The sequence below is a fragment of the Athene cunicularia genome (assembly GCF_003259725.1).
Source record: "Athene cunicularia isolate RWA chromosome 19 unlocalized genomic scaffold, athCun1 chr19_part1, whole genome shotgun sequence".
NCBI lineage: Eukaryota > Metazoa > Chordata > Aves > Strigiformes > Strigidae > Athene > Athene cunicularia.
The window spans coordinates 7,241,181-7,251,439 of record NW_020799124.1 but is presented as its reverse complement, the minus strand read 5'-3'; the positions used below and the strand labels follow the sequence as shown (position 1 = coordinate 7,251,439).

The window sequence follows — 10,259 nt, the reverse complement described above, 5'->3', positions numbered from 1 at the left end:
GGGGGAAGGACCTGGGGGCGGGGGGGGCTTTCCCGGACCACCCAGAGCCACCGAGGCTGCAGGTGGAGCGATGGGGAGGACCTGCCTGGAGTTGAGCTCCACTGAGCTTCAAACCATGGTGGGGGACCCAGCTGGCTTTGGGGGGGGACTGTGGGGGCCACATGCTGGTCAGCGAGGCCAGGCAGGAGAGGGGGGCACTGGGAAGGCAGGAACTTGCTCTGCTTGGCTGTGAACAGGGTTCACAGACTGGTCGTCACACACACCCCCCCACACCCCCGCTTGCTTTGCCCTATGCTAGCCCCCTCTGAGCCCCTCTGCCCACCCAGGCAATCTCTGCCTGTTTTTTACTGTTTTCACCCTAAAACAGCAGTGCTGGCAGAGGGCATCCACGGAACAGGGCAACAGTCAGGGTTTGCCCTGGCCCCATCTGCCCAGCGTCACCCCTTCTCCCGCAGAGGACATCGGGGCCGTGTGGGACCCCACAGCCACCCAGAGTGGCCTTGTGCCAACCCCAAGGGTGGGGGACACCCAGCAGTGTCTGACCATGGGGCGAGGGACAGATGGACAGACAGTGGGTGACGGCAGCCCATGTTCACACCCACAGCACCCCATGGGTGCATCCCTGTGGGCAGAGGCGCTGGGGACAGCAGAAGGGCCAGGGACAGGGGGTCCTGAACCAGGAAACTGGCAGCCAGCACTGGTGGCAGTGGGGTGGCTCCCAGCGGCCGTCACTCTCACCTGTGTCTTCGCTTCTTCCGCGAACCCGACTCAGACCTGAGGGATGGAGAGGAGGCAGAGATGAAGGAAACACGCTGAGATGGGCCGCAGGGAGCAAAGGCTGGGCAGCCCGAGGGAATGGGGACAAGGACAGGGGGGTGGCCCTGCAACAGGCTGCTGGCTGGGGCTGGTGATGGCTGCTGTGAGGAGGTGACAGCCCCATGAAGAGCCGTCAGCATCCATCCCTGTCCTTGCCTCCACCCCGCCCAAGGGCCTGGGCAACCACCAACCAGCCCCCCTGTTCCCAACCAGCCCCCCTGTTCTCAGCCAGCCCCCCTGTCCCCAACCCGATGCAGTGTCCATCCTACCTGTCACGTCTGTGTTTCTTTCCAGTCTTCTTTTTCTTTTCTTTGCGGATAGGTGAAGAGCTGTCGCAGCTGGGTGAATGGGAAGTGGGTACCCTTGAGGTGGGAGCAAGGGACTCCCCATCCACATGGCCCAGGGGAGTCCTGTCCCACTGCCCCCAGGCACCCCGCTTCCCCTGACCACCCATGAACATCAGATGGAAGTTATTTCCTGGGGGGGGATTTGGCGTGGGGGATAGAAAGGGGCTTTTGGCAGAAGGGTTCTGTCTGCCCTGGGTGCCAGAGCACCTGAATCCCGCTGTCTCCCATTGCCACCTCGTGGGCTCTGCAGCCTCCAGCAGGAGACAGGGTGGCCAATTCCCACTGGGATTTCAGAGGGCGACACTGGGTGGTGGACGCCAGCCCGTGCCCGGTGGCCTTGCATGCCCGGCGGGGACCCTGCAGCCCACCCAGCCCGGTGAGCACTCACCTGCGCTCCGAGCCGGGTTTCCTCTTTTTGCTGCCATGGGGAAGGCAGAGAAAAAGGGACATTAGGGACAGTATCCTGCCCAGGCAGCCAGCACTAACTGGGGAGGGGACCAGCGGGTAGACGGAGCAAGACCCTTCAGGGAGCCCAATCCTGCCCGGTGCTGTGCCCTGCAGCAGGCAGCTCCTTCCCAGCATGGGCCAGGCAAAGCCCCATCAGCGCATGCAGTTGGGGGTGGGCTGGCGGTGCGTCCCACAGCGCTGCGTGTGTGTGCACACACGTGTGCATGTTGCACCACCGGTGCATGCAGATGCCTTGCACCTCTTGAGGGCGCACGTTTGGGGGTGCACTTCCCCCCCCCAAAGTGGGGACTTGCCCTCTGGAGCCTGGGGAAGGGCTGAGCTGGGTGGAGAGCTGCCCTCCCGGGAGAGGGGACAGCGCAGGGACAGCTGGGCACTCACCGGCTCCGGCGGTGACCTGATTTCTTTTTTTTTTTCTTCTTGGGAGGAGGAGAGGTGGAGCTGCTCGAGCGTCTTTTCAGCCTGAGGGAGAAAGCAGGCAGGGTTGGAGGAAGAAGGGATGGCCCCCTGGCCTCTGTGTCCCCTGGGCACATCCACTCCCCACAATCCCTGCTACGGGTCTGGCCAGACCTGTACTCGTGGTGGCTGCTGTCCTCGCGGTAGCACTCAGCCGAGCAGTCGCACTGCAGCAGGCAGCCCTCGCCGTAGTCAGGGTACTCCACCGCGTACTCCTCCCCATCCACCCCGTGGTGGTTTTCTATCACACTGCCAAAGAATGAAGCGCAGGATTAATTTGGGGCTCCCTGTCCCCCGTCTCCCACCGGCGTGGCTGGGAGGCAGCCTGGGACAGCCGCAGCGCAGCTACAGGAGCTGGGGGACAGCCTCTCTGCCACAGCATCCCCAGGGCACCTTGGTCACGTCACTTGAGGTCCGCACCCAGTGAAACCCTGTGGTGGCAAGTCTTCTCCGGGTCTTCCTGGGGCTCCCGTCCCTGCAGAAATCCCCACCAAGCTGGCACAGGGACACCACAGGGCTTGGGCCACAATCTCCCCACAGAGTGCAGCCTCAGCATTATTAGGAGCCCCTTTTGGCATTGCCCAAGTGCTGGGTCTGAGCGGGGGACTGGGGCCAGCCCAGGTAGGCGGCAGGGCCAGATTAGGGTGAGAGGAGTTGGCAAGAGACTCAGGGAATTCAGGCAATTGTCCGCCCATTGGCGGGAGCTGTGCAGGATGATCCGGGCTTTGAGGCCAGCACCCCAGTGTGCCACCGGCTGGGCGCTTCAGGCTGGTGATGGGTGATGTCCCCCCTGGGCCAGGTGAGATGGGGTGGGGACACCTCAGACCTGGAGCCATCAGGGTCTCCTCTCCCTCCTGAGTGACTTCATCAGCATTAATTTTTCCTGCTGCCATGGAAACTGGTAGGAGGTTGCCATTGACTACCAGGGCTGCGGGCAGGGCTTGGCAGAGGCCTGGCAGCTGGACTGGGCAGGTAGGAGAGACCTAGGACTCCTGCCTAGCCTCTCCCTCCCACCTCCCCAGTCCTCCTCTGCCATCAGTCCCAGGAGCAGCACCAAACCCCACTGGAAGCCTCTTGTTTGTGCTGGGTAGGTCTAGGACTTCTCACCCCGGGAGGGACGTGGCCACCCAGGCATTCTGGAGGGAGCTGTAATGGATGGCGCCATGCCTGGGGGGTGCCTGGCATCACACCAGCCTGGGTGCTTGCTTCCCAAGGGAGATCTGCCCTCAGAAATCCAGTGTGGGCTCCTCAGCCCTTCCCAGGCCGGAGGCGTGCGGCTGGGGATGCTGATGGAGAAGCGCAGTCCCCAGAGCACCGGTCCCTTGGCAGCTGGGCCAGCACTGCCACCAAGTGAAGGGACACTCCCAGTCCCAGTCGGCAGATCTGAGAGCGGCTAGTGTTGCCATTCCTGGTCACAGGCAAGCCCTGGGCTGTTTAACCCAATTAAAAATGGTTTGGACCAAGACTACAAGTGAAGCATCCTCCTCCTGACCGCAGATGATCGCTCAAGCGTGTCTCAGGCTCCCTCCTGCACCGCAGCCATGGTTTTCTGGGTCCTCTCCAAGTGACTCCTGCTTTGGCCATGCCCCAAGGGCAGGAACAGCCTTTCAACCACCCACCCAACCATGGGAAGGGGAAAAAAAGAGGAAAAGAGAGGAGCAAGTGGGGATAATTCCCTGTTGGACCCTGCTTCGTGAGCGGGCAGTGCTCCACACCAGAGCCTGCTGCCAGCATCTCACGCATTAGCTGTGCTCAGTGGCTCAAGACAGGCTTGTGCTGCCCCAGTTATCCCTCCCCGCTTGGCACACGCTCACGTTTGTTTTCAATCACACCAGCCTGTCCATCAAGCAGTTACTCCATGAGGATGGGGCTGTGCACGCACAGAGGTGGGAGCTGGAAGAGCACAGAGAGCAAGGCGGGGACTCAGGTGGTCACGGCTCTGCTCTCTGCCTCAGTTTCCCCTGGGGACTTCTGCAAATGATGCTGAGCTTTTGCATCTGCTTTGAAACAAGACCAGCTGGTTCAGACTCAGTCCTGGCAGTCAATGACTGAGCTGTAAAAGTCCAGAGAGGTGCTGGAGCAGGACCTGCCCATGAGATGTTTGGCTGAGTACTCTCCCAGCCACTACAAGGGCTGGGGCTCTTTACTTAAAGTTTATTTAACTCCTGTGTCCAGCCTCTTCAACCAGCGCAGACCTTTTGAACCCAGGACATCCTTTGGCAGGGACTTGGGCAGCTCAGGTCCTCGTTGCTTGAGGAGCCACCTCCTTTGGACCCAGCTCCTACCAGCCTCCTCCAGGCGCCTCCGGCTTTGCTCTCCTCCAAGAAATCCTTTGCTTTGAGACTGCTTCTTCCAGCTCAGCACTATTATTTATAGCCCCTGGGCTAATCTTTAATGATTACCTTTCCTTCTGCAAAAGCAAGCCCACAAAGGTGACAGCTAGGACTGCCTGGGTAACCTTAACACACCTTTGGCTTCCCTATGTGCTCGTTACAGCCCCAGCCCGAACGAGCCTGCCCAGGAAGATGCCCTGGAGATGACTGATGCCCCCACGGGCAAAGGCCACTTGTTAACACATCGGGCTTGATGCTTGATGCTCAGTGACCTGAGCAGGTTGGTTTTCCCCATGCTTTGTTTTTTCCTGCCTGGAAGAGGACTCTGAAGGCTTCATGATGCCCCAGGGCCATGTGCCCCATCCCGGGTGGGCACAACCAAGCCAAATCCCTCCCTGCTTGGCATGCCAGGCAAAGCAGTGGGAAGAAGGCTCTCCCTGCCGCCACGGCTTCCCTGCCTCCCCCCTTGCCCTGATTTCCTGACCCTAATGAAGCATTAATATTCAGTGAACCTGCAGCATCTATTCCTGTCCCAAGTGACCTGGTTTCCAGGCTGATGGATGGTGCACGCCAGGCCAGCCACGCTGCCTGGGCCATTAAGCATCACACAGATAAATCATCATTGATCCAATGCAGACCCTCACAAGGCTGGGGACAGTCCTGCATGGGGTAGGAGGAGCAAGTGGCATGTCCCCAGCAGAAGCTGGGCTGCTTTGGACAGCTAATCTGAGCCCCAAGCCCAGCCCCAGGGCAGAAGTAGCCCCCAGGGACCAGGCAGCATGGGGGCGATTAGGAGGTAGAGACACAGGGCAGCACCTCCTTGGAGAAGCTTCTTCCATGGGGTTCCCTGGGATCATACCAGCCTGATGGAGACACAAGTTCTGGGTCTACCCAGGTGAGAAACAGGCTCGAGCCTTGCCCATCCAGCCTGGGCCCCTTACAGCAGAAATTATTATTATTACTATTATTAATAATTATTATTGCTAACACTGATATTTCTAGGGTTACAGAAGAGCAGCCAACCTGCCGAACCATCGCCAGATGAGCTGAGTTGAGCCAGCTTCACACCCAGAGACAGAAGGACTATTCTACATTATGGAGTTAAGAGCAAGAATTGGAAACCGGTGCCCTCACCTGGCTGAAGGCAGAGGCTGCGATTTCAGCCCCCAGGAGAGCAGGAGAGGTGACCCAAAGAGGCAGGAGCAGGCAGAGGTGAGGCACAGCAAACCTGCGGCTTGGTCTCTGCCTCTGGCTAGGGGGGTGAGCCAAGCATCGAGACCTTCAGCACTTGGCTCCATCATTTGGGACAGGAGCATTGCAATGCTGGCATCTCTGTAGAGCACCCTGAGGTCTCCAAAAGACCGGTGCAGGACTACCTTTAAGCAATCCAGAGGCAGGATGCTGCCACAGAGAGGCAAACTCTGCCTCCAACCAACCGACCTACTGACCAACCAACAAACCAACAATCAAATCGTCCATCCATCCATCCATCCATCCATCCATCCATCCATCCATCCATTCATCCATCTATCCCATCCATCCATCCATCCATCCATCCATCCATCCATCCATCTGTCTATCCCATTCATCCATCTATCCCATCCATCCATCCATCCATCCATCCATCCATCCATCCATCCATCCATCCATCCATCTGTCTATCCCATCCATCCACCCATCCATCCACCCATCCATCCACCCATCCATCCACCCATCCATCCACCCATCCACCCGTCTATCCCATCCATCCATCCATCCATCCATCCATCCATTCCTCCCTTCCTCCCTTTCTCCCTCCCTCCCTATATACCCTCTCTATGTCCATCCAGCTACCCAGCCATCCCCACATACACCCTCTCTGTATCAATCCATCCACTCACACACCCATGCACACTTGGAGGCAAGCTGGGACGAGCCTCTCTGGGATGGGAGATGGGCAGGACACACAGACAAGCCAACTCGGAGCTGCCTCACTTACATTTGGCGCCCATGCTGGTCCTCCCTGGTGAGCACGCCTTCCTTCTCCATCAGCATTTGCCGGAAGGTCCCCACTTTCTGCCGGATCTCCTCTTCGGAGTACCTGGATGGGCAAAGACGTGGTCAGGGGTGCCCTGGCCAGAGCGTGGGCTCCCCAGCGACCTGCTGAGGACCTCCGTACCTTCAGGAGTGACATGTGGCCAAGGGGCTTCTCAGGAGAGGTGGCATGGTGACAGTCATCAGGGCCTGGAGGAGAGCAGGTTCCTCTGCTTTGTCCCCTGCCACCACCCTCCATGCCCTCCTCTCTCCTGCCTGCCTGCTTGGCAGAGAAAGGGACATCAGGAAGGGATAAAAGAAGATTACCATGAGGTTGCCATTCCCTGCACTGCCCCAGGTTTTTGGGCACATCCCCACCAAACTCCCCCGGCAGTGCCAGCATCACAGCCAGTGATGCCAGGGTTCTTGCCTGGCACCTCCCTCCCACTGTGAGCCTCCCTCACTTGTCCCCGGGCTGTGCTGGGGCCCCAGCAGCCAAGCCAGCTCTGCGCTAACGCCAAATGCTGACTCAGGCCGCTGCAGGGTTATTAACGAGAGACACTAATCACTTTGTCCCTGGCATCTGAGAACAGCCGCGGCAAACCACGGCACTCCAGCCGTCCCCGAAGTGTCCCCAGGGAGGGACGGGTGACAGCCCCAGGCGGGCAGTCCTGTGCTGCATCCCATGGCTGCACAAGGACACCTGAGCATCCCCCTCGACTGAAAACATCTAAACGGAGGGACATAGTGAAGGGACCCACAGTGCTCTCAGGATCATACCTGGGGTCAGGGCAAAGGGAGAGGGATCCCATGTCACCACCACGCTGCCACCCTGGGAGGGAAGGGGTCAGGCTCTGTGTGCATCCCTGTCCTCACCTACACCATCTATGGGGGCCGCTCACAGCCCATCCTCACCATCGTGTCCCGTCAGCACCGCTGCTAACGAGCCCAGAAAACCAGGTGTCACAGCCTGGCCAAGCCCTGTGGTCCCCAAGGCTGGCACCTTGCAGGACCCACGCTGGGGACAGTGACGCCTCTCACAGAGCTGTGGGTGCCCCTGGGTGACCCTGGGTGCAGAGAGGCACATGGTAGCTCCCATCCTCCCCTCCCATGCCCATGAAGGGGAACAGTGAGGAGAGGGGAATTAATATTAACGAGCTCATTTCCACTGAAAGACTCTCATTAATTCCCCAGCCAGCCAAGACTCCTGCACACAGAGGCAGCTCAGCTGCTTCCCTTTGCCTTGCACCCTGCCTGGGTATGGTGGGCCCCAGAAACAGGGCAGCACCCCCAAAAGCTGCTCTGCACCTCGATGGTGGCGCAGCCAGCTGGGCAGAGTGGGCCATCCCACAAGGATGGAGCTGCCAGCCCCGGCCATCCCGTGGACATCAGCCAGCCAGCAGCAGCAGGAAGATGTCTGCCCAAGAAGATGGGCATTTGCTGCAGCATATTATGAATGCAGTCAATGCTCTCAGAGAGGGGAGATGAGGCCAAACAGGAGGTGACAGATGGGCCACCGTGGCTGGGCCATTAGCAAATCTGTGAGGGGCAAGGCCAAGGTGAGAAGCCCCCCTTCATCCAGTCATCCTGTGATGGAGTCAAGAGTATCCCACCGGCCCCTTCCCTCCTGCACCCCCCAACACTGCTTATAACCCCCTTAGAGAGTTTTTGGTTTTGCATTTAACATACAGAATGGATTTGGGAAAGAAAGAAAAACTGCTGACGCTTCTTTTCCAGACAAGAAATCCAGCCTGCAGGCAGGGAATAACGGCACAGGCAGCCCGGAGCGAGCAGCAGCTGGATACAGCACAGGCAGGAGGAGCCATCCGTGTTTAAGGAATCAAGGGAGTGCTCAAATCCCTGCAAAACCCCTTTTGCTGTCACACCCGTTCATCTCAGGGGCCCTGCCCTTGGCAATAACTCCCCCGAGGCCGTGGCCACGATGTGGCTCCCAGCCCAGGCAGAAACCTCAGGGGTTCAAAGCGTCTCCCGTGTAACCCCCCCAGAGAGCCCCAGTGCGGAGGGGAAGAGCAGGCGGAGGATTAACCAGGTTGACCAAGATTATTACTGTAATTATATTATCATTTCGTTGTATCACCGTCATCGTTGTTATTAATAGCCTTAATAACAGCAAAGGCAATTATAGCAATAACAACAATACCAGTTGCAATATTGCTATTACCTATCGCAGTAATGATACTACTAGTAGTAAGATCCCTAGTAGGGCACGGGAACCCAACAGGAGGCTCTGGGCTCCCCAAGGCACCAGGTCAGCCTTATTTATTTCCATAACGACAAATTAGGCACAATCATTATTCCAGTCTGTGTGAGACAATTTAATTCTAGGTCACGCTTGTGCTCTTAATGAAAGCCTTGGCGAAGCCTTCCCTCAATCCATTTTCCTTCTCCCCAGCTGATACCAGTCCCCGTCTACCGGCGTGTGCTGAAGAATTCGCTCCATCCATCAGGTTTTAGCGAGCTGTCAGGGGGATCAGACTGCTCGGCTGGTGCCAGAGCACAGCCATGGATCTGGTGGGGGTTTGGGGGTCTCGTCGCTGGCCCCCCAGCCCCTCCTGCCCACCCAGGCTGGGATGCTCTCCAGCCTCTCAGGTTTTCTCCCAGCCCTTTGCTTCCCCAGGGGAGAGCAAACGCTGGGGAGCAGCTCGTGGTGCCTGGCCAGGGGCACAGCTGGAGGTGGCAGATCCTCTCACCCCAAAACTGGGGGGAGAGAAGGAAAGCAGGACAAACTGAGGCATCAAAGCAGCCTCATCTGGGACTAAACTCCAACTCTCCTTCATCTCCCCAACACGAGACATGAAGACAGACTATCTCCATCCCAGGCATGTGGGGGACAGGCTGGGTACTACCAACAGCTTGCATGACCACGAGCAACTCATTCCTCCTTCCTGCCTCGACTTTCCCAGTGCCATGAGCTGGGAGCCCAGATTTCCAAGCAGAGGGGTCAGAGCAAGCCTCCAACATGTGTGCAGATGCATTCCTAGATCTGCGTTTCTTGGAGGCATTTGGCTTCCGAAACCAACCCACCGGTCTGCCTCAAATCTGTCTGATCCACCCAAAAGTGGATTGACTTCCAATCGGGGACATCTGCCACATCAAGGTATATTTTTAGAGAGGAAAAAGGGGGAGAACAAGGTTCAAGTGGGCCAAAAGGCTCCCAAGCCAAGAGGTCCATCTCTAGCCCAGCCCTGATCCCCTGCCACTCACCCCTGCTCCTCCATCATCTCCTGCAGCTCCATGCACTTCAGCTCCACCCGCCTCTTGCGTTCATGGTCCAGGATTTCCCGGTGAGCCTTCTTCACCAGGCTGGTCTCCACCAGACGCACCTCCTCCTCACCTTTGTGCCACGTACCCGAGGCACCGGGCTGTGAGAAGCCATTGGAGGCTTCCTGGGGCGAAGGCACGTCGGCCCCATTGTTGTAGAGAGCCATGCTGGTGTGGGCAGCCTCACCACCTGCAGCACCTGGGAGGGAGAGAAAGAGTCAGGGGTCAGACCCTGCCGCAGATTCCCTCTCTTCCCACAGCAGTGAGGGGACCCCATCAGGACTTGAATGCAAAATTTGTCTCAAAAGACATGAGGGCACAGCAGGTTGATGGGGAGGACAACTGAGAGATCTGGGTCTTCTGCCAGCGCCCTTCCTGCCCCTTGCCTCAGCTTCCCCATCTGCAAAGCAAGGCCCGGGATGTTCCCATCACCACAGCGTGAGGGCTGGCTTGTGGGAAGGAGAGGAGGATGCTCTGCGCCAGCCTCGTATCGGGAAAAGCCTGGCAAAGCATGGGTCTGTGCCACCCAGAGCCATACGGGAGCAGC

The 10,259-nt window shown here is 58.5% G+C and overlaps 1 protein-coding gene across 1 annotated transcript in view; it reads right to left on the bottom strand.

Annotated features, from left to right (window-relative positions):
* SRRM3 (serine/arginine repetitive matrix 3) overlaps positions 1–9,933 on the bottom strand; it is a 16,933-nt gene extending 7,000 nt beyond the window's left edge. Inside the window, exons 1-7 of the mRNA XM_026861859.1 lie at positions 9,656–9,933; positions 6,396–6,497; positions 2,199–2,333; positions 2,010–2,090; positions 1,552–1,581; positions 1,086–1,154; positions 739–774 (exon numbers count right to left, since the gene is read on the bottom strand). Of these exons, the coding sequence (XP_026717660.1) occupies positions 739–774; positions 1,086–1,154; positions 1,552–1,581; positions 2,010–2,090; positions 2,199–2,333; positions 6,396–6,497; positions 9,656–9,879 (677 nt within the window). The 5' untranslated portion in view covers positions 9,880–9,933. The remainder of the gene's footprint in view (positions 1–738; positions 775–1,085; positions 1,155–1,551; positions 1,582–2,009; positions 2,091–2,198; positions 2,334–6,395; positions 6,498–9,655) is intronic.
* Between the last annotated feature and the right edge of the window lie 326 nt (positions 9,934–10,259).